General features: G+C 39.8%; 1 protein-coding gene across 2 annotated transcripts in view; it reads left to right on the forward strand.

The window, feature by feature from the left end:
• The window catches only part of NUP155 (nucleoporin 155), an 81,169-nt gene that overhangs the window by 52,189 nt on the left and 4,509 nt on the right, over positions 1–24,471 (forward strand). For both annotated transcript variants that reach the window (XM_032278928.1, XM_032278929.1), the window contains 12 exons: positions 3,915–4,009; positions 7,433–7,563; positions 10,780–10,971; positions 12,285–12,423; positions 13,757–13,892; positions 16,820–16,973; positions 17,186–17,290; positions 18,458–18,612; positions 19,581–19,710; positions 21,053–21,166; positions 23,083–23,203; positions 23,669–23,779. In XM_032278928.1, coding sequence (XP_032134819.1) covers positions 3,915–4,009; positions 7,433–7,563; positions 10,780–10,971; positions 12,285–12,423; positions 13,757–13,892; positions 16,820–16,973; positions 17,186–17,290; positions 18,458–18,612; positions 19,581–19,710; positions 21,053–21,166; positions 23,083–23,203; positions 23,669–23,779 — 1,583 coding nt within the window. The remainder of the gene's footprint in view (positions 1–3,914; positions 4,010–7,432; positions 7,564–10,779; positions 10,972–12,284; positions 12,424–13,756; positions 13,893–16,819; positions 16,974–17,185; positions 17,291–18,457; positions 18,613–19,580; positions 19,711–21,052; positions 21,167–23,082; positions 23,204–23,668; positions 23,780–24,471) is intronic.

Here is a 24,471-nt window from a genome sequence, read left to right on the forward strand (position 1 = left end):
GGATTACAGGCACGCACCACCATGCCCAGCTAATTTTTTGTATTTTTGGTAGAGACAGGGTTTCACCATGTTGACCAGGATGGTCTCGATCTCTTGACCTCGTGATCCACCCGCCTCGGCCTCCCAAAGTGCTGGGATTACAGGCTTGAGCCACCGCACCCGGCCGTCTTTGGAACACTTTATCTTGAACAATATATGGATTGATTTTGCCTTTGACTTTTTAAACCCAGTTTGAGTTCTCTATCTTCTTTTAAGAGATAGGGCCTCACCCAGGCTGCAGTACAGTAGTACAATTACAGCACGCTGCAGCTTTGACCTTCTGGACTCAGGCTATCCTCCTACTTCAGCCTCCTGAGTAGCTGGAACTACAGGCATGCGCCACCACACTCAGCTAATTTTTTGTAGGGACAGGGTTTCACTGTGTTGCCCAGGCTGGTCTCAACCCCTGGGCTCAAGTGATTCTTTCACCTCAGCCTCTCAAAGTGCTGAGATTACAGGCATAAACCACCATGTGTGACTGTCTTTATCTTTTAAGTAGGAGAATTTACCTCCTTCCCATTTTATTGGGATTAGTTAAAAGTGATTTTTTGTTTTGTTTGGCTTGGCTTTTTTTGAGGCAGAGTCTTGCTCTGACACCCAGGCTCCAGTGCCATGGGGCATTCTCGGCTCACTGCAACCTTCACTCCCTGGCTCAGGCAATTCTTCTGCCTCAGACTTCCAAGTAGCTGAGACTACAGCCCCACACCACCATGCCTGGCTAATTTCTGTGTTTTTAGTAGAGACAGAGTTTCACCATGTTGGCCAGGCTGACCTCGAACTCCCGACCTCAGATGATCCATCTGCTTCAGACTCCCAATGTGTTAAGATTACAGGCGTGAGCCACTGCATCTGGCCTAGTTAAATGTTTGATTTTTTTTCTCCCCATCCTGAATTTGTGCTTTTTATTTTCTTTCTTCCCTTTCCCATTTTCTTATTGTATTAGATTGATCAGGCCTCTCTCTACCTTAAACACCAATTAAGAAATTCTACATAGGATTTTTCTTCCTCTATAAGTTAAATTCTAACAAACAAGACATGCATCTCAGTCAACATTAATAATTTCACAAAATCTATTGAATTTCCTGGGCTTCTACTGCCGTCCATCTCCCTCCAAATTATCTGGTATTTTACTTGTCAGATGTTTTAGTTTTTTTGGGTTTTTTTTCTAACATTGTGGTATTTTGTTAATACTCTAAACGGTTCATTAAATTTTACTGTTACATCTGCAGTTATTTGTAAATGTTCTAATCTACTTCTAATTTAATAATCTCTATGGTTTTTAGCAGGGTTTTTTTTTCATTGATGTTTCTTGAATTTTCATATATGCAGTCCTGCAGTCTGCAAATAGAGATACTGTTTTCTTTTCTAGCTCTACTTGCTTACGCCTCTCTGCACAAGCTAATCTCTCTATATCTCTCTCTCCCTCCCTCCCTCTCTCTTCTCTCTCTCCCTCTCTCTCTCTCTCTCTCTCAGGCAATTTTGCTCTGTCATTGAGACTGGAGTGCAGTGGTGTGATCATTGTTCCCTGCAACCTCAAACTCAGTCTCCTGAGTAGCTGAGGCTACAGGCACGTGCTGCCACACCTGGCTGTTTCTTCCTTCTTTTTCTGAGGGATAGAGTCTCACTGTGTTGCCCAGGCTGGTCTTAAACTCTTGGCATCAAGTGATGCTCCCTCCTCAGCTTCCCAGAATGCTGGGATTATAGGCAGGCATGAGCCACTGCATTCAGCCTTATTGAAGTGTTTTTTATTTTGTTTTTTTGAGACAGCATCTCATTCTGTTGCCCAAGCTGGAGTGCAGTGGCACCATCACGGCGCATTGCAACTTTGACCTCTCAGCTTCAAGTGATCCTTCCCGCTCAGCCTCCAAAGTAGCTGGGACTACAGGCACATGCCACCATTCTCAGCTAATTTTTAATTTCCTATTTTGGAGATTCAAGGTCTCACTATGTTGCCTAGATTGTTTTCACACTCCTGGGCTTAGGTGATCCTCCTGTCTTAGCCTCAAAAAATGCTGGGATTATAGGCATGAGCCACCCACACCCAGCCCTTCTTGAATATGTTTAACATATTCAGCAAGTGAGTTTGTCAAATGTTTAGTGTGTTTTACAGAGATGATCATATCATTTTCCTCTTAAATAATAGAATTTTGTCGATACATGTCCTAATTTTGACCAACCTCTGGATTCCTGCAACATTAGTTTCATTGAGTGTGGAAATTATTTTAACAAATTTTTGAGATCTACTTTACATACCACTAAATTCACTCATTTTAAATGTTCAGTTCAATGACTTTTAATACATTTATAGAATTGTGCAACCATCACCACAATCCAATTTTAGCACACTTCCATTATGTAGGAGACATAACCCATGTCCATTAGCAGTCACTTTCCATTCCCACTTCTTAGCCTCAGACACTTACTGATCTGCTCTATCTCTGTAGATGGTGCCTGTTCTTGACATGATATATAAACAGAATCATGCAGTGTGTGGTCTTTGAGACTGGCTTATTTTACTTAGTGTGTTTTGGGGGCTCATGTTTGAGATTTATGTTATAGTATGTATTAATATTTTGTTCCTTTTTATTGCCCAATGAGTATGGGATTTTAAGATCATAGACCATTTCTCAGATATTTGTATATACTTTACACCGTTTTCTTCCCAAATCTTAATGTTGTAGGTGAAAAAGTACGTTACGTGTATGATCCTCTTTCCTTTGTAAGTGACTTAGTGTTTACTTGGAATGTTTTTTTTTTTTTCCCCCTTTGTTACTGAAATTCAAAATCACAACATGATGTCTTTAGGTATATCTTCTTTATAGCTCTCAGCCTTTAGGATGAAATCTTGGCTTTGGTCAGTTTTCTATTGTTTTTTATGTATTGTGGTACACTTTGAGTGTCTTTCATCTGAACTGTTTGGAACCAGTAGTGTTTTGGCTTTCATGTTTTTTTGGACTTTGAAATATTTGGATTATACTTTGGTTGAGCATCCCTATTCCAAAAATTCAAAATTCAAAATGCTCCAGTGAGCATTTCCTTTGAGCATTGTGCTGATCTGAAAAAGTTTCAGATTTCAGATGTTAGATTTTTGTATTAGGGATACTCAGTCTATATTTCTTCCGTCCCATTCTTTTTGGAGAATCATATTAACTCTCTTGTATCTAACTTGTTTCTTCTCTTCCATAATTTCCTTCCTTTTCTTTTTTACCCCCTCTTTTTGCTTGATCTTTTTTCTTCTTCAGATTAGGAAATTTATAGCTGTGTTCTCAATCATTTAATTGATTTAATCTCAGTCATTTTAGGTAGCATCTGTTTAGTCTGTCTCATAAATTTTTTCTGGTCATCAAATTTTTAATTCCGAGAATTCTTTCTTTTTTTGTTTTTTGTGTTTTTTTTTGTTTTTTGAGACGGAGTTTCACTCTTGTTGCCCAGGCTGGAGTGCAATGGCGCGATCTCGGCTCACCGCAACCTCCGCCTCCTGGGTTCAGGCAATTCTCCTGCCTCAGCCTCCTGAGTAGCTGGGATTACAGGCACGCACCACCATGCCCAGCTGAATTTTTTGTATTTTTAGTAGAGACGGGGTTTCACCATGTTGACCAGGATGGTCTCGATCTCTTGACCTCATGATCCACCCGCCTCGGCCTCCCAAAGTGCTGGGATTACAGTCTTGAGCCACCGCGCCCGGCCGAGAGAATTCTTTCTTAAATTTGTCCATTTTTTTTCATGGCAACCAGCCCTTACGGTGATGGTTGCCCAACCTTACGAATTATTTTTTTAAATTATCCATATTAAATGTTTGAATTATACTGTATAAGTATGTGTTCTATCTCAATAAAGCTGTTATAAACACACACATTCTGCAATTTTTGTTTCAGCACTGCTAAAGTGCAGCAGAGGCTGATAGGATTCATGCGTCCTGAAAACGGAAATCCCCAGCAAATGCAACAGGAGCTGCAGAGGAAGTTTCATGGTAAATTACTGCTTCTCATCAGTTAAGCGTAAATGATCCCAGTAAAATTATATTACTTTAATAGGAAAAAATGGACCTCTCTTAGTAAGATGTACTTTGTCTGTACGCATATATTTGTAATGAAAATATCAGTGTGATTGGGTCTAGGGGTGGTGTCTCATGCCTATAATACCAGCACTTTGGAAGGCTGAGTTGGGAGGATCACCTGTGCCTGGGAGATGGAGGTTGCAGTGAGCTGAGATCATGCCACTGCACTCCAGCCTGGGTGACAGAGTGAGACCCTGCCTCAAAAAAAAAAAATGTGATTGGGAAAGTAGGATAATATGGATATTGTATATTTCCCTAACTCTTTTTAGCATATACATTTTTGTTCCTTCCTCCATCAGAAAACATGAGACACACCTATTTCATTATTATTTTTTTATTGTTGTAAAATATATATCATAAAATTTAATGTTTTACTATTTTTAAGTGTACAGTTTAGTGGCATTCAGTATATTCATTTTATGTACCCATTACTGATATCCGTCTCCAGAACTTTTCTCATCTTCCCCAAAATGGTACTCTGGGGTGGATGCAATGGCTTACGCCCGTAATCCCACCACTTTGAGAGACCAAGCAGGTGAATCAACTGAGGTCAGGAGTTTGAGACCAGCCTCGCCAACGTGGTGAAATCCTGTCTCTACTAAAATACAAAAAATTAGCCGGAAATGGTGGTGCGTGCCTGTGGTCCCAGCTCCTCAGGAGGCTGAGGCAGGAGAATCACTTGAACCTGGGAGGCGGAGGTTGCAGTGAGCCAAGATTGTGCCACTGCACTTCAGCCTGGCAACAGAGCCAGACTCTGTCTCAAAAAAAAAAAAAAAAAAAAAAGAAAGAAACAATAACTCCCCATTTTTTTTTACCCTATCCCAGGTCCCTGACAACCACCATTCTATCTGTCTCTGAATTTTACTACTCTGGGTACCCTATTACAATGAAATCAAATTTTTCATTTTGTGACAGGCTTATGTCACTTAGCATACTACTCTCCTCGAAGTTCATCCATGTTGTAACATGTCAGAATTTTCTTCCTTTTTAAGACGCTGAGTAATTTCTATTGTGTGTATGTGTATATGTGCACACATAGCACACTTCCTTTATCCATTCATCTGCTGATAGATACTGAGTTACTTCCATTTTTTGGCTATTGTGAATAATGCTGCTTTTAACATGGTTGAAAAAATAACAAATTAAAATCTCTACTTTCAGTTCTTTTGCATATATACGTGGAAGTGGAATTGCTGTAACATGTGGTTATAATATTAATTCTATCAATTTGTAATGAACTGTTCATTTTTTGATGAACTGCCTTGCTGTTTCATAGCAGCTACAGCATTTTATTTTTATTTCTTTTTGAGATGGAGTTTTGCTCTTGTTGTCCTGGCTGAAATGCAGTGGTGCAAGCTGGGCTCACTACAACCTCCACCTCCCTGGTTCAAACAATTCTCCTGTCTCAGTCTCCCGAATACCTGGGGTTATAGCTGTATGTCACCACACCCAACTAGTTTTTATATTTTTAGTAGACAAAAGGCTTCGCTATGTTGGCCAAGCTGGTCTTGAACTCCTGACCTTAGGTGATCCGCCCACCTTGGCCTCCCAAAGTGCTGGGATTACATGCGTGAGCCACCACGCCCAGTCAATAGAACTTTCTTAAGACTCAGCCATTTACTTTTGTCCCAAGCTACTGTCTTTCCTTCTCAGGACCCTAGATTTCTATTCATCATTTCGCAAATTCTTTTTTGTTGTCTTTTAAATTTTTTCTTCTTTTAAAAAAAAGTTGAAATTGTTTGCCTATCTTTTAATTTTGTTTTTGTTTTGCTCTGTTTTGTTTTGTTTTGAGATAGAGTCTTGCACAGTTGCCCAGGCTGGAGTGAAATGGTGCCATCGCAGCTCACTGCAACCCCCACCTTCCGGGTTCAAGCAGTAATTGTGCCTCAGCCACCTGAGGCACTGGGATGACAGGCATGTGCCACCATGCCTGGCTAATTTTTGTATTTTAGTAGAGATGGGGTTTTGCCATATTGGCCAAACTGGTCTCGAACTCCTGGCCTCAAGTGATCTGCCCACCTTGGCCTCTCAAAGTACTGGGATTATAGCCATAAGCCACTGTTCCCAGCCACCATTTTGCAAATTTTATTTTTCTGAGCCACTAATGATATTTCAGTATGGCTTTGAGATTGACATTGCCAAACATTGGTGAGGATTTATACAAATAGGAGCATTTGAATTGCTGGCAGTTTATACTGAAATAACTGCTTTGGAGAGCAATTTTATCATATCCGGTAAAAGCTAAACATATAATCTTAATGGTGATAGTGTCATTTCTATGTATATATCCTTAGAGCAGTTTTTTTCAAACTTTTTCCAACAGTAAGAAACATATCGTACATGGCTGGGTGCAGCGGCTCACACCTGTAATCCCAGCACTTTGGGAGGCCAAGGTGGGCAGATCATTTGAGATCAGGAGTTTAAGACCAGCCTGGCCAACATGGTGAAATTTCATCTCTACTAAAAATACAAAATTAGCTGGACATAATGGCGCATGCCTGTAATCCCAGCTACTCAGGAGGCTGAGGCAGGAGAATCACTTGAACCTGGGAGACGGAGGTTGCAGCAAGCCGAGATCATACCACTCCACTCCATCCTGGGTGACAGAGCGAGACTCCATCTGAAAAAAGAAAAAAGAAAGAAAGAAATATGTTTTACATTATGACTCAGATGTTTAAAACCATACATACAAACAGAAATAGATTTTCCTGAAATAATTCTACCTGTTTTATACTCATATTTCTTTCATTTTAAAATTCTTTTCTACTTTCTATATTTGAGGGGTAAGGGAAAAGTTATAATGACTAAATTGATTTCATGACTCACCAGTGCACATTGATCTAGGGTTTAAGAAACTCAGTCCTAGCCTACCTTGACTATACTTTCTAGGAGATGTTCTTTAAGAATATTTATTGCATCACTGTTTTAGTATCAAAACACTGGAAACAGTCTAATGTCCTCCAAGTGGAAAATGGGCTAAATTGTGGTATGCTTACGTGATGGAACACTCAGCAATGAAAATAAGTGTACTAGATTTATATTTATCAATGCAGATAGCCTGTGAACATATAACTGAGTAGAAAAAGCGATGGTGTATTTGTTAAAAAATACAGCAATATTTTTATGGTTTATGTGTACATACACAAACACAGAACCATATATATATGTACATGGAGAAGATAAAAACATAAATACTATTGATAATCATGGTTGCCTATGATGGAGGCTGGGAGAAAAACAATGGAGATTTCAACCTTAACTATAGTTTTTATTTGAAATAAAGCAACTTAACCTATGTTATTTTATAATAGTTTATTAGTTTTGTTTTCTCATTAGAGGCTCAACTAAGTGAAAAGAGTTCACTTCAGGCAATTCAGCAGTTGGTTCGAAAATCATACCAGGCACTGGCTTTATGGAAACTTCTTTGTGAACATCAATTCACTGTCATTGTGGCAGAACTTCAGAAGGTAAGGTGTTTAAACTTTTTTTTATGATTATACTATTAATACTATGTTTGGATTTTTTTGCATGAGTATTTTGGCTTTGGAAGGCAATTATTTTGGGAAGCATTTAGGTTATGTTACAGGAAAATTGCACAAAAGTATAGTACCTCGGGGGGCCTATTTTGTCAAAGCCACAGGTTTTTACAGCGTATGAGAACTTTATAGGTGTCTGTGAATGAAATCTTACTTTATAAAACATATTTTTTTAAAACAGTAGACTGTAACCTTTGTTTGGGCTACAGATCCCTCTGAGAATCTGATAAAAGTGATTTCTCACTATCCTTAAATGCAGATTTACATAGACACACAGACTTTCGAATATAGTTTCGAAGGGCCCAACAGCCTAAATTAAATACTCTTGGCTGGGCACCATGCCTCATGCCTGCAATCCCAACACTTTGGGAGGCCAAGTCAGGAGGATCACTTGAGCCCAGGAGTTCAAGACTATCCTGGGCAAAATGGCAAGACCCCATCTCTACTACAAATAAAAAATAAGTTAGTCAGGTGCGGTGCCACATACCTGTAGCCCCAGCTACTTGGGAAGCTGAGCGGGGAGGAGCGCTTGAGCCTGGAAGGTCAGGGCTCTGGTTAGCCATGACTGTGCCACTGCACGCCATCCTGGGTGGCAGAGTGAGACCCTGTCTCACACACAAAAAAAAGAACACTCCTACTTTAAAGGAAGATGTTTATCACTGTAGGAAAGGAATGGTTCACATTTCTTTTGCTGTTTACATTTGAATCCTTTTTTGTTTTTTTGTTTATTTTTGAGATAGTGTCTTGCTCTGTCACCAAGCTGGAGTGCAGTGGCATGATCTCAGCTCACTGTAACCTCTGCCTCCCGGGTTCAAGCAATTCTTCTGCCTCAGCCTACCGGAGTAGCTGGGACTACAGGCACGTGCCACCACACCCAGCTAAATTTTTGTATTTTAAGTAGAGACGGAGTTTTGCCATGTTGGCCAGGATGATCTTGATCTCTTGACCTTGTGAACCACCTGCCTTGGCCTCCCAAAGTGCTGGGATTACAGTTGTGAGCCACCTTACCCGGCCCACATTTGAATCCTTTCTAAGGATAAGGATAATCAACATTTATCTAAATGTTAGGTACGCTATATAGAGAAAATGTATTCCTTCCTTATGTTTAATTGTGCACATTTATAAACATATACAAAAGTAGAGCAAAAACTGTAACTCCCACATACATTTGACTCATTCAGCATTTTCAAGGTATTGTATTTCTAAAACAAAAAATAGTAAGACAGTTCCTTGGATAACAACGTCATTATCACAGTTACCAATTTTTTTTGAGACAGAGTCTCACTCTGTCACCCACGCTGGAGTGCAGTGGCATGATCACAGCTCATTGTAGCCTTGATCTCCCTGGGTTCCAGTAATTCTCCTACTTCAGCCTCCCGAGTAGCTGGGACTATAGGCGTACACCACTACACCTAGCTAATTTTTGTATTTTTTTGCAAAGATGGGGTTTCACTGTATCTCCAGGCTGAATAATTGCCAAAATTAACTATCAATATTTGTTTAGCATTTAAAATAATGAAACTTCTCTGCCTTAAAAATGTCTTTTTACAGATTGGTTCAATCAAATCAGGATATAAACAGTTTAATTGATTCACTCATGGTTTGTCATTTCTCTTTCATCTATTTCAATCTAAAGCAATCTTTCCTTCTCTTTTTCTTTTCCTTGCTTGTTGCCTTATAGAAATCCAGGCATCAATCCAGTAGAATGTCCAGCATTCTAAGGACATTCTATGGGGTTTTTTTTTTTACCCTCTTTGTAGTGACCTTCTTCCTCCATCTCCTGCATTTTGTATAAAATGAAAGTTTACTATATAGGCTTGATTTGGTTCAGGTCCTTTTTTGAGGAATAATAGAATACTTCATAGGTAGTGGTTTGTTCATCAGACTATCTTAGAAGACACAAAAGGTTTGGTTGTCCCACTTTTTAGGGATACTAAGATGAATGCTGGATTCAAGTAGTAAGTCTAATACTGCCATTGTGGAATTCTCTATCAGACTTTAATGATCCATTGATAATCATTGCCGGAATTTGTTATTTCATTTAGAATTACAAAAGGGTAATATTTTATTTATTAATTTTTTTTGAGACGATGTCTCATTTTGTCACCCAGGCTGGAGTGCTGTGGCTCAATCTAAGATCACTGCAACCTCTGCCTCCCAGGTTCAAGCAGTTCTCTTTCCTCAGCTTCCCAAGTAGCTGGGACTACAGGCATGTGCCACTATGCCTGGCTAATTTTTCTATTTTTAGTAGAGACAGGGTTTTGCCATGTTGGCCAGGCTGGTGTTGAACTCCTGACTTCAGATGATCCACCCACCTTGGCCTCCCAAAGTGCTGGAATTACAGGCATGAGCCACTGCATCCAGCCAAAAGAGTAATATTTTAAGTCTGTGATTCCTTCCTCAGTTATTAGCTGTAATTCTGTAAAAAAAAAAATAATTTTTTCTTTTATGGATATTTGATTACTCTGAAATGTTTAATTTTGACTCTTATATACCGTTTTTCAAAGTTGGAAGGCGATCTCCTAATTCTTTCCAGTAGTGTCCAGTGAATAGTTGTGGCTTTTTATTGGTGGTTTTGTTTCTTTTAAGCACATACTGATTTTTTCGTTTTAAAAACAGTTTTAAAAACTGTTTTGCACCTGTAATCCCAGCTGCCCTGTAGGCTGAGGCAAGAGAATCAAGTGAACTGGGGAGGCAGAGATTGCAGTGAGCCGTGATCGCACCATTGCACTTCAGGCCAGGCGACAGTGTGACACTCCATCTCAAAAAAAAAAGGAATTCTACCGGTATTTAGGAAAAAGTAAAATGTAAACCCAAGATGTTCAGATGTAGCCAAGTGATTGTTTTTTCCTTTTTATAACCAAAGCCAGGAGATATGGCTCTAGTTTTGGCTCTACCTAAGCTTTACTTTTTTCATTTGGAAAGTGAGAGTTTTGGACCTAGATCTACTGTAGGTTCTTTTTCAACTCTGTATGATTTTTTGTAAGTTTGCAAACATTTGTTTCTACTAATTAACATATTTTCGCTTTTCAGTTATAGAGCCGTAATGTTTAGGTTATTTTAAGTTATTAAAATAATTTCATTATGTTGAGAAATATGATATTTCTGTAATTGTGACAGAAAAGTGTTTTCTTTTGTGTGCCTAAGGAACTTCAAGAGCAGCTGAAGATCACCACCTTTAAAGATCTCGTAATCAGGGACAAAGAACTCACAGGGGCATTAATTGCTTCTCTTATCAACTGCTACATCAGAGATAATGCCGCTGTTGATGGCATTAGTCTACATTTACAGGATATCTGCCCACTTCTGTATAGCACTGATGATGCAATTTGTTCTAAGGTATGATACTTTATTACCTATTTCATTGTTTGTTACAGGAGATATCATGGCATGAGGAACCATCTTGTTTTACTTAATATAGGAACTCAGTCAGTTACATCTCTTTACCTCTCCTAGCCTCAGAATCCTCATCTAAGAAAGGGTTGGAATATGTGGTTTCTTAAATCATGTGTATACTCTTAAAGTTAGCTGTTCGTTTTGTAAATATTTTTATTTATTTATTTGACACAGGGTTTCACTCTGTTGCTTAGACTGTAGTGCAGTGCTGTGATCATAGCTTACAGCAGCTTCTAAGTCCTAACCTCAAGTAGTCCTCCCATGTAGCTGAGGGGCTACAGGTATGCAGCGCTACACCCAGCTAATTTTTTTATTTTTTGTAAAGACGGGCTTCAATTTGTTGCACAGGCTGGTCTTGGCTTCAAGCAATCCTCCTGCCTCAGCCGCCCATAGTGCTAGGATTACAGGTGTGAGCCATCATGCCCAACCTTCCTTTAAGCTTTTCATAAAGAATCTTTTTTTTTTTTTGAGTCTTGCTTTGTCAGGCAGGAGTCCAGTGGCAAGATCTCAGCTCACTGCAACCTCCACTTCCCAGGTTCAAGTGATTCTCCTGCCTCAGCCTCTCAAGTAGCTGGGAGGCATGCACCACCACACCTAGCTAATTTTATATTTTTAGTAGAGACAGGGTTTCACCATGTTGGCTAGGCTGGTCTTGAACTCCTGACCTCAGGTGATCGGCCCGCCTCAGCCTCACAAAGTGTTGGGATTGCAGGCATAAGCCACTGCACCTGACCCATAAAAAAATCTTTGATAGTGTTTCTAGGCCATATTAAAAAAGCCGAAGGTGAAAATTTAAGAAAAAAAATTACTAAATTTAGAAATTAAGGAAATTTAACTAATTAGGGGATAATTTATCTCCTTAGCAGTTAAGGAAAAGCACTAAAACTTGTAAGTAAATCTTTTGGTGAATTAGAGTTAATGGGGGCATTTTTATTGATCCTTTCCTACAGGTGGAAAAAATAAATAAATGAGTGTCACATGGACTGCCTGCTGCCCAATAATATATTGACTAGGCAAGAGAATTACCAGACAAAAGCTCTCTTGCTTAACATATTTGTGAGAGGAATTAAGAATAGCTAGGAATTTTTGGTCAAAAACTTTTCTGCCTAAAATTAAGAAGTAAGTTTGTAGACTTGTTTTCATTTTTAATGGTAATAATAATATATAAATTTAGACATAGACTAAAACTTAGTTGACAGCATCATCTGTCTGCTTGATTTTATATCTTTTTAAGTTCTTGCTATCTCCTCTTTTAGGCAAATGAGCTTCTCCAGCATTCTCGGCAAGTTCAAAATAAGACTGAAAAAGAAAGAATGTTAAGGGAATCATTAAAAGAATATCAAAAAATCAGCAATCAAGTGGACCTTTCCAGTGTTTGTGCTCAGTATAGACAAGGTGAGAAATAAGATGTTCATTATATCTTTAACTCACAACCCAAGTGATAGTTTATGAATGAAGCAAGCTAATGAAGTCTCTTTCCAGATGCAAATCTTCTTTCAACATCAGAGGCCACATGAAAGGATGTAGGAATGTGGTATCATTGTAATGATGTTGCAGTATTTGATGACTACACTGACTTGCAGAAGCTATAATGTTCTTTTTATCTCTTGAAATGTGTAGCTTTTACTTTTGTTTTGTTTTTTGAGATGGAGCCTCACTCTTGTCAGCCAGGCTAGAATGCAGTGGTGTGCTCTCAGCTCACTGCAGCCTCTGCCTCCCTGGGTTGCAGCAATTCTCTTGCCTCAGCCTCCCAGGTAGCTGGGATTACAGGGATTTGCCACCACACCCAGCTAATTTTCATATTTTTAGTAGAGACGTAGTTTCACCATGTTGGCCAGGCTGATCTAGAATTCCTGACCTCAGGTGATCCATCCACTTTGGCCTCCTTAGGATTACAGGGTACACCACTGCACCTGGCCAAAATGTATAATTTTTTAACATTAAAGTTTCAGTTCTTGCCCAGTTAAATCACTGTATGTTTTAGATTGCTTTCTGGATTTTATTTATTTTTCAGATATTTCAAATTTTTCATTAAGTTCTAAGGTATAATCTGCCTACTCTTTAAAAAATTACTTTAAATCAAATCTAACATAATGTAAAGGCTATAACTGTTTGCACAGGTATTTTGAATCCCAAGATTATTCCCCCTAGTAGGGAACTAACACTCTTCTTTTTTGTTATTTGAAATATGATCTTTTTTTTTTCTTTTTTTTTTTTTTTTTTTTTTTTTTTGAAACGGAGTTTCGCTCTTGTTACCCAGGCTGGAGTGCAATGGCGCGATCTCGGCTCACCGCAACCTCCGCCTCCTGGGTTCAGGCAATTCTCCTGCCTCAGCCTCCTGAGTAGCTGGGATTACAGGCACGCGCCACCAGGCCCAGCTGATTTTTTGTATTTTTAGTAGAGACGGGGTTTCACCATGTTGACCAGGATGGTCTCGATCTCCTGACCTCGTGATCCACCCACCTCGGCCTCCCAAAGTGCTGGGATTACAGGCGTGAGCCACTGCGCCCGGCAGTATCTTTTTTTTTTCTAATGAAGAAATATATGGTGCCTTTTAGGCCTGTTATGACTTTTTTCTTCTGAAGACTTAATAGAACTATTTTGTCAGCAGGGTGGCTATTGTACAGTAGAAACATAACCTTGATCATTATTTTTATGTGCCAGCTAAGGAAAAATGTTTCCAACTTAGTAGTAAGTCAGAGGTCTTCATTCTTTTCTTTCCCATCAGTGCGTTTTTATGAGGGTGTGGTGGAACTTTCTCTTACGGCTGCAGAGAAAAAAGATCCTCAAGGTCTTGGACTTCATTTCTATAAACATGGAGAACCAGAAGAAGACATAGCTGGACTTCAGGCCTTCCAAGAAAGGTACATTTCATTACCTTATCAGATTGTCATCTATATGGATACGGACTTTTCTTTGCATAAAGTTTTTTGTTTTTTATTTTTGAGATGGTGTCTTGCTCTGTCACCCATGCCAGAGTGTAGTGGTGTGATCATGGCTCACTGCAATGTCTGCCACCCAGATTCTAGCTATTCTCCTGCCTCAGCCGCCTCTCCCGAGTATCTGGGATTACAGGCGTGTACCACCACGCCTGGCTAATTTTTGTATTTTTGCTAGAGATGGAGTTTCCCCACATTGGTGAGGCTGATCTTGAACTCCTAACCTCAAGTGATCCACCTGCCTCAGTCTTGCAAAGTGCCAGGATTATAGGCATCAGCCACCGCATCTAGCCTCATTGTGTAAAGGTCTGATTGATAGTATTAGGCAAATCATATTTCAATTGTAGTCTTTGTAAAATTGAATGATCCTTTCGCTTTTACTTAAAAGTGACTTCTTATTTTATCAAAGGCCTGAATATTAATAATACTAATAGGTTAAGATTATAGGTTATAATTCTTTTTTCCTTTTTTCTTTTGAGAGTCACCCTGGCTGGAGTGCAGTGGTGCGATCTCACTTCAACCTCCTTCACCTAGGTTCAAGCAGTTTTCCCGCTTCAGCCTCCCGAGTAGCTGAGATTACAGGTGCACACCACCATGGCTGGCTAATTTTTGTAGTTTTAGTAGAGATAGGATTTCACCATGTTGGCCAGGCTCATTTCGAACTCCTGACCTCAAGTGATCCACCTGCCTCAGCCTGCCAAAGTGCTGGGATTACGGGTGTGAGCCACCATGCCCTGCTCATAGGTTATAATTCTGAGCCTAGAGGTAAAATGTTATTCTGATGAGAATTCTTAAATACTTATGAATGTTTTTTAACATGCCTCTGTGATTCTTCTGAGATTTATTAATTTTTTTAATGGGATTACTTAATTGAAAACAAAACTAGCTATTTTTTTCCTCAAATTTTTGGTTCTGGATGATGATTAGTATTTCATTTTAATTTTTTTTTTTTTTTTTTTTTTTTTTTTTTTTTTATTTGAGAGAGAGGTTTTGCTCTTCTTGTCTAGGCTGGAGTGTAGTGGTGTAATCTTGGCTCACTGCAACCTCCACCTCCTGGGTTCAAGGGATTCTCCTCCCTCCGTCTCCCTAGTAGCTGGGATTACAGGCACGCACCACCAGGTCTGGGTAATATTTTTGTATTTTTAGTATAGACAGGGTTTCACCATGTTGGGCAGGCTGATCTCAAACTCCTGACCTCAGGTGATCCGCCTGCCTCAGCCTCCCAAAGTGCTGGGATTGTAGGCCTGAGCCACTGTGCCCAGCCTAGGATTTCATCTTAAAGGATAATTTTTAAGTATTCCCAAATTAGTTGAGACTGTTAAAAAGGAAATGTATGTCATTAAAAGAAATATAAGCTGGGTGTGGTGGCTCACACCTGTAATCCCAGCACTTTGGGAGGCTGAGGTGGATGGATCACGAAATCAGGAGCTTGAGACCAGCCTGGCCAATATGGTGAAACCCCGTCTCTACTAAAAATACAAAAATTAGCCAGCTGTGATGGCACACACCTGTAATCCCAGCTACTTGGGAGGCTGAGGCAGGAGAATCGCTTCTACCTGGGAGGCAGAATTTGCAGTGAGCTGAGATTGCACCCCTGAACTCCAGCCTGGGCATCAGAGCAAGACTTTATCTTGGAAAAGAAAAGAAATATATAACCCTTCTAAAACGGATACATATATGGAGGGTTTTTTGTTTTGTTTTTGTCTTTGAGACAAAGGCTCATTCTGTCTCCTGGGCTCGAGTTCAGTGGCACCATCATAGATCACTGCAGCCTTGACCTTTTAGGCTCAAGTGATTCAGTGATCTTCCCACGTCAGCCTCCTGAGTAGCTGGGCCTACAGACACGTGTCACCACACTCGGCTAACTTTTTTATCTTTTTAATTTCTGGTGAGACAAGAGGCCTCACTACATTGCCCAGGCTGGGCTTTAACTCCTGGGCTCAAGCAATCTTTTCTTCTCAGTCTCCAAAGTGCTGGGATTACAAGTGTCAGCCACCACACCTGGGGAAAGCATTTTTTTATTACCATATTTAATGACTTTACCCTTTTATGTTTAGCCAAATACTTCTCAAACTTACTGAAAAAGTATATGGTCTGTATTATTTTAAATGCCAAATATGTACATATATTCTCCAAAATAATCTTGTAATTCTTGTGTATACTTTAATTAGGTAAGATAAATCAATAGCTTTCTTTCTTTTGTTCTTGTTTGTTTTGTTTTTGGGATTTTTTGTTTTTGAGACAGGGCCTCATTCTTTTGCCTGGGCTGGAGTGCAGTGGCATGATAATAGCTCACTTGGCAGCCTTGAATTCCTGGGCTCAAGCCTCAGCCTCCCAAGTAGCTGAGATTACAGGTGCATACCACCATGCCTGGCTAATTTTTGTTTGTTTTGTCGTTTGAGACAGGGGCTTGCTGTCGCCCAGGCTAGAGCAGTGGCTCACCTCAATCTCTGCCTCCCAGGTTCAAGCAATTCTCCTGCCTCAGTCCTCTGAGCAGCTGGGACTACAGATGCGTACTACCACACCCAGCTAATTTTTGTGTTTTTAGTAGAGATGAGGTTTCACCATGTTGACCACGCTGGTCTTGTACTTCTGACCTCTGGCAATCCGCCTGCCTTCACCTCCCAGAGTGCTGGCATTACAGGTGTGAGCCACTGCACCCAGCCAATTTTTTGTATTTTTTTGTAGAGACGGCGGTCTCACTGTGTTGCCCTGGCTAGTCTCCAACTCCTGGCCTCAGGCCATCCTGCCTTGACCTCCCTAGTGCTGGCATTACAGGCATGAGTCACCAGATTTGCCATCATTTGCTTCTAGTTAAATAATGTAATTGCTCCTTTTCCATTCTCTTTCAGATTAAACAGTTATAAGTGTATTACAGACACCCTTCAAGAACTGGTAAATCAAAGTAAGGCTGCTCCTCAGTCTCCCAGTGTACCCAAAAAACCTGGTCCTCCAGTGTTGTCATCTGATCCAAATATGCTGAGTAATGAAGAAGCAGGACATCATGTAAGGGACATAGTATATTTTCATTCTGAGAATACACTGTTTAGAAGTTCTGCATGGTAATGATGGCACAGTCATCTTGGGAAAGGTAGTAGTTCTTAGAAGTTATCATGTAAGGATTCTTGATTTCTTACCAGGGTTTTTAGGGCTGAAGGGTTGTGATGCCCAGAAAGAGAGACTTTAACTGCTAATTTTTACTATTTTCTTTATTTTAGTTTGAACAAATGCTTAAATTGTCACAGCGATCCAAAGACGAGCTATTTAGTATTGCCCTTTATAATTGGCTAATACAAGCTGACCTTGCAGATAAGCTGCTACAGGTAAATCTTTTTTTTATTGCAGTTGTGTTAATTATTCTTAAGGAGCATAACTCAATGATTTGAGCACATACATAGATGTAAAAAATTCTTTTTCTTATCTCATGCCTACTATCAGATGTTAGCATAAAGCTGAGTAATGCCGTATCTTTTCCTAAGGAGCAAAGTAGGCTACTGCTCCAATTTTCTTGTTATTTCAAAGCTGATTGGGATAGTTTATATTGCGGAGTAGAAATCATTGGATTTATGAGTCCTGAAGCCCATCTTAACTCTGCTGTTAAGCCTCTATGTGACTTCAAATATGCCCTTTTTACTACTCTAAGTCTCGGTGTTCCACAATCTATTTAATGAATACACAGCATTTAATAATTTCAAGAATGCTTTCGAGCTCAGTGTCTAGGAATCAATAGCTGTGTTCTCTAAGGTTAAGACTTTGTAATTTTATAGTAAATTTCCTTTTTTTGTTTTTGAGACAAGATCTCACTCTGTTACTTAGGCTAGCGTGCAGTGCAATGGCACGATAATGGCTCACCGTAGCCTTGACCTCCCTAGATTCAGGTGATTCTCCCACTTTAGCCTCCTGAGTAACTAGAACTGTAGGCCCGCACCACCACACCCAGCTGATTTTTGTAGAATTGCTGTAGAAACTCGTATGCTAACTGTGTTAAAACAAAAATTGTTTGTAATAGGATAATTTGCCCTCTCTTTTATCTGTTAATGTTGGATTATAATTTTGCTTGTTTTTATGAAACAAGGCACAGTTGTAGTTGACTTAAAAATTACTATATTTGGCTGGGCGCGGTGGCTCACGCCTGTAATCCCAGCACTTTGGGAGGCCGAGGTGGGTAGATCACGAGGTCAGGAGATCAAGACCATCCTGGTCAACATGGTGAAACCCCATCTCTACTAAAAATACAAAAAATCATCTGGGCATGGTGGCACGTGCCTGTAATCCCAGCTGCTCAGGAGGCTGAGGCAGGAGAATCGCCTGAACCCAGGTGGCGGAGGTTGCGGTGAGCTGAGATCACGCCATTGCACTCCAGCCTGGGTAACAAGAGCGAAACTCCATCTCCAAAAAAGAAAAAAAAAAAAATTACTATATTTTTCCTTATCAGGAACATTTTTTGTAGGTGGTTAGAAAATTTTTCTGAATAACTATGTAATTTCTAGGTTGCTTCTCCATTTCTGGAGCCACATCTAGTCCGAATGGCCAAAGTTGATCAAAACAGAGTTCGCTATATGGATTTACTCTGGCGGTATTATGAGAAGAACAGAAGTTTCAGTAATGCTGCTCGTGTACTGTCCAAACTGGCTGACATGCATAGGTATGGCATAATACTCTTATTGTGAATAATGATTGAAAACTGAGCTATATGTAGTTATATTCAGTTTTCCTTAATTTTAGAAGAATCTAAGTTTTAACATACTGACCTGGCCGGGCACAGTGGCTCACGCCTGTAATCCGAGTACTTTGGGAGGCCAAGGCAGGCAGATCACAAGGTCAGGAGTTCGAGATGAGCCTGACCAACATGGTGAAACCCTGTCTCTATTACAAATACAAAAAAAATTAGCTGAGTGTGGTGGTATGCACCTGTAATCCCAGCTACTCAAGCAGGAGAATCACTTGAACCCAGGAGGTGGAGGTGACAGTGAGCTTAGATTGTGCCACTGCACTCCAGCCTGGGCGATAGAATGAGACTCCATCTAAATAAATAAATAAATAAAATATATATACCTAATTTTTTTTTTTTTTTTTTTTTTGGGGGGACAGAGTTTGACTCTTGTTACCCAGGCTGGAGTGCAATGGCGTGATCTCGGCTCACCGCAACCTCTGCCTCCTAGGTTCAGGCAATTCTCCTGCCTCAGCCTCCTGAGTAGCTGGGATTACAGGCACGCGCCACCATGCCCAGCTAATGTTTTGCATTTTTAGTGGAGACGGGGTTTCACCGTTCTGACCAGGATGGTCTCGATCTCTTGACCTCGTGATCCACCCGCCTCGGCCTCCCAAAGTGCTGGGATTACAGGCTTGAGCCACCACGCCCGGCCTATATACCTAATTTTTAAAATAGGATTTACTTTTTAGATATAAACATACTTCTTTATGTGTTGTCTAAAATTGTGAATCTCTCTTATTAGAAATCTAAAATCAATGCTTTTTTTAAAATCTAATGTTTTTTTCAAGTTTCAAATGGCCTTTTATGTGCATTTGATATAAAAAACTACATACTAATTGTATTTGTATCTTCTATCCTTAAGAAATTGTATGACTAAAAATAAGGGTTTTCCCTTATAGCACAGAAATTTCACTTCAGCAGCGACTGGAGTACATTGCTCGAGCTATTCTTAGTGCCAAAAGTTCCACTGCCATTTCATCAATAGCTGCCGATGGTGAATTCCTTCATGAATTGGAAGAAAAAATGGAAGTAAGTGCTAAAGATCTTAAGCTGTGTCCACATTGAGTACTAGCCACATAGTTATTCCACTTTTCATTCTTGGTAAGTAATAGGTCTATAGAAGTCAAAAAGTCTCAAATAATAATAATAAATAAAGGTTTTTCTCAACTGTTTCAACAGCAAGTGGATTACATCACGTTCACCATTTATTCTGGAAGTAAATAAGTAGATGTATGAAGTGGAGTAGGCTAAAATGCCTTAACTAAGAGAGTAAAAAACATACCATGGTCGAAATACAAAAGTTTGTTTCTTTTTTTTTTTCCACTTGTTTCCTAGGCTGGAATGCAAAGGCGTGATCTCAGCTCACTGCAACCTCTGCCTCCCCAGTTCAAGCAATTCTCCTGCCTCAGCCTCCCAAGTAGCTGGGATTACAGGCATGCACCACCATGCCCGGATAATTTTTTCTGTTTTTAGTAGAGACGGGTTTCTCCATGTTGGTCAGGCTAGTCTCAACCTCAGGTGATCCGCCCTCCTCAGCCTCCCAAAGTGCTGCAATTACAGGCTTGAGCCACCACGCCCAGCCAAAAGTTTGTTTCTTCTTCACAGAAATCCAGAGTGAGTCTTCCTGATTGGCAGCTGACCTTCCTTCATGTGTTTGATTTAGCAACCCAAGTTCTATTTTCTGGCAATACCATTCCTTAGGGCCTTTGCTTTATCTTCAACAGAGGGAGGAAGGGAAAGAACACAATCACTCTCTTAAAAACCACAGCGCTAGCCAGGCGAGGTGGCTCATGCCTGTAATCCCAGCACTTTGGGAGGCTGAGGCAGGCGGATCACCAGGTCAGGAGATCGAGACCATCCTGGCAAACACGGTGAAACCGCATCTTTACCAATAATTAAAAAAATCAGCCAGGCATGGTGGCACGCACCTGTAGTCCCAGCTACTCGGGAGGCTGAGGCAGGAGAATCGCTTGAACCCAGGAGGCGGAGGTTGCAGTGAGCGGATATCACACCATTGCATTCCCGACTGGGCAACAGAGTGAGTCTCTGTCTCAAAAAAAAAAAAAAAAAAACCACAACCCTGACATGACACTTTATTTCTACTCACATTTCTTTGACGAGAACTTCATTGTATGACCACACCTCCCTTGCAAAGGAGACTGAGCTATATAGCCTAGCCATTTGGCTACGGTCATGGAAGGTATGAATACTGGTTGGCAGCAAGGGCTCTGCCACAGTACACTTTGTGTGAAATCTGTTATGTTTAGTTGACTTCTGTTATGATGATGTTAGTCTATTATGATAGAAGTCTTCAAATGTATGTTGATTTATCATAAAGAAATTAAGACATCCTTTTTTCTGCCCAAATTAGGTTGCTAGGATCCAACTTCAGATACAAGAGACACTACAAAGGCAGTATTCCCATCATTCTTCTGTACAGGATGCAATTTCTCAGTTGGATTCTGAGCTGATGGACATAACTAAGGTAATAAAAAAAGCAAGTGAAGTTTTTATAGTAGTCACCTAACATTGAGAAATTTTTGTTTTGCATTTTGCTTTTCGTTTCATGGGGAAAATTATCTTATCTCCACAAATAAGATAAGGCATCTTTGGCAGCTTGTCACTGGGCTGACAGGATCACCACTCCTTCATCTAACTCCTAGAAAAGGCTAAGCTACTCTTTCCAGGTCTGTAGCTACAAAGAACCTATCAGCCTCACATGGGAGCTATGTTAAAACCACTTTATTTCCAGCCTGGGCAACATGGAGAAACCTCATTTCTACCAAAAATACCAAAAAAGGCCAGGCACTGTGGCTCACACCTGTAATCCAGCACTTTGGGAGACTGAGGAGGTCAGATCACCTGAGATAAGGAGTTTGAGACCAGCCTGGTCAACATGGGGAAACCCCGTTTCTACTAAAAATGCAAAAATTAGCTGGGCTTGGTGGCACGCACCTGTAATCCCAACTACTTAGGCGGCTGAGAGAGGAGAATTGCTTGAACCCAGGACGTGGAGGTTGCAGTGAGCTGAGATCACGCCACTGCATTCCAGGAACCTAGGCAACAGAGTGAGATTCCATCTAAAAAAAACAACAAAAAAAATTTAGCCAAGTGTGGTGGTGTGCACTTGTAGTTCCAGCTACAGAGGCTGAGGTGGGAGGATTGCTTGAGCCCAGGAGGCCCAGGTTGTAGTGAGCCTAGATGGTGCTATTGCATTCCAGCCTGAGTAACAGAGTGAGACCCCGTCTCAAAAAAAAAAAAAAACCAGCTTATTTGTGGTCTCAATTCTTGCCTTGGAAAAACGAACTTATCTTTGCGTAACTCTCTAAGCCTCTCTCTTGCTCTGTAATTTTCTGTGCAGTTCCTTCCTCTTCATTTATTCTTGGACATCGTTCCAGGTACCATGAAACCCTCTGAGATTTGTCAGTATTCCTATGATTCTTCAACCCATTGTTTTTACAACACTAATCCTAAAATGCAATTGCAGGGGATTTGTGGGGAAGGTGGCGATAGTTAATGGGCACAAAAACAAAATAGAAAGAATGAATTAAGACCTATGCGATAGCACAGTAGGGTGACTACAGTCAATAATAACTGTATATTTTAAAATAAAGAATGTAATTGGATTATTTGTAACTCAAAGGATATGTGCTTAAGGGATAGATACCCCATTCTCCATGACATGCATATTTCTCATTGCATGACTGTATCAAAACATCTCATGTACCCCATAAATAAGTATACCTACTGTGTACCCACAGAAATTTGAAAAAGCTTTTAAACTTTTTAAATAAATAAATATAGAATGTCAATGCAACATCTTCTTCCCAGCAAGAAAAAAGCTATACATGAAAATCTGTTTGACTGTATTTACAATATTCTTACCTTTTTTTTCCTTTTTATCTTTTTTTTTTTTTTTTTTTTTTTTTTTTGAGATGGAGTCTTGCTCTGTCACCAGGCTGGAGTGCAGTGGTGTAATCTTGACTCACTGCAACCTCTGCCTGCCAAGTTCAAGCAATTCTCTTGCCTCCGCCTCACGAAGTAGCTGGGACTACAGGCGTGCACCACCACGACCAGCTAATTTCTTTTTGCATTTTAGTAGACACACGGTTTCACCGTGTTGGCCAGGATGGTCTCAATCTCCTGACCTCATGATCCGCCTGCCTCAGCCTCCCAAAGTGCTAGGATTACAGGTGTGAGCCACTGTGCCTGTCCCATACCCTTACCTTTTTAAATATGGAGTTATAACCAGCTACATAGATTATCACATCTTTATATCATGTTTTAGAAACTTTACATAAAATCTTTGATGATTTTTTTAATTTTCAAGGAGTGCTTCACTATTAATCTCTGAATGCTGATCTCTAGTTGGATGTTTAATTTTGGGATTTTCTCTCACAGCTTTATGGGGAATTTGCTGACCCATTTAAACTTGCAGAGTGTAAACTTGCAATAATTCATTGTGCCGGTTATTCAGACCCTATATTGGTGCAGACACTATGGCAAGATATCATAGAGAAAGGTAAGTGTTCAGTTATAAGTATGTCAGCATATGTTATGGAGTGACTTGGTAGAGGAATGCAAGCTGCTAGTAGCTAATACAATGCAAGCTGCTAGTGGCTCATGACAATTGTGTATACCTAAGAAGAGAGTAAGCGGAAGGTACCTGGGTATGGTGGAGGATGATCATACAGAGAATGACCCAAGTGAATATTTGGGAGAATACTCAGTGAAAAGGTTGTTTAATTTGTATTATTTGTGTTGCCTTCTAAGGGATACTGAGATACTCACGTCATAATCTAATAACCAGTAACATGTTAAGACATGAGAGTATCTCAGGCACTAACAGAAACACCAAATTTGCTAATCATATTAATGTGACTATCTGTTCTAAGTATTTTGAACCTTGAAACAGAATTAAATAGCCAATGTAAACATTTCACATTAAAAATAATTTGGCTTCAAATGACATGTCTTTTTCTTACAGAATTGAATGACAGTGTGACATTGAGCTCCTCAGATAGAATGCATGCTCTTAGTCTCAAGATTGTCCTCCTTGGCAAAATTTATGCTGGCACACCACGCTTCTTTCCTTTAGGTAAGCTGTGATCTTAGGTGCAGTCACGTATTTTCTGTTTTGATGGTTTTCTCCATTGGCATGGACAAATAATGATCTTTCGAGTAAAATAGAGTTTCTTTGTTGCTATTTAATTCAGCAGTTTAATTCTCCCTCTCCAAAAAGACTTTCAAAGAATGGCAAAATTTGTTAATGAAGAGTTGAGTGTGAAACTTTTTGTGACTAACTTTCTAGGTTTATATATCTATCTTGGGATTGTGCTGACTGACAAACTATGATTATATTGTTGGTAACCCTATACAAGTTTCTGAAGAGAAAAAAAAAAACGGTTGATGTTTTTGTGCATAGGAAATCTGTGATTGATTCAACTATTTTTTTTTTTAATATTGAGGGCCTTTTTTTTCTTTAAAATAGCAAATAATTATGTTAAAACTTAGTTATTTGAATCCCAGATGTGGTGGCTATAATTGTTATATAGGTAGCTAATTATTATGAGCTATTTGCCAACCTACAGTGTTTTCCTCAGTGGTAAAACAATAGAAGCAACATAAATACATCCATGAAGTAGAATATTAAGTACTTTTGTGTTATTTAAAAATATTGAGGAACATGAAAATCCTTACATACAACTTTTTTTTTTGTTTTGAGACAGAGGCTTGCTTTGTTACCCAGGTTGGAGTGGAGTGGCGCAATCTTGGCTCACTGCAGCCTCT

The sequence above is a fragment of the Sapajus apella genome, unplaced genomic scaffold (assembly GCF_009761245.1).
Source record: "Sapajus apella isolate SASKATOON/1434 unplaced genomic scaffold, GSC_monkey_1.0 scaffold11, whole genome shotgun sequence".
Taxonomy (NCBI): Eukaryota; Metazoa; Chordata; class Mammalia; order Primates; family Cebidae; genus Sapajus; species Sapajus apella.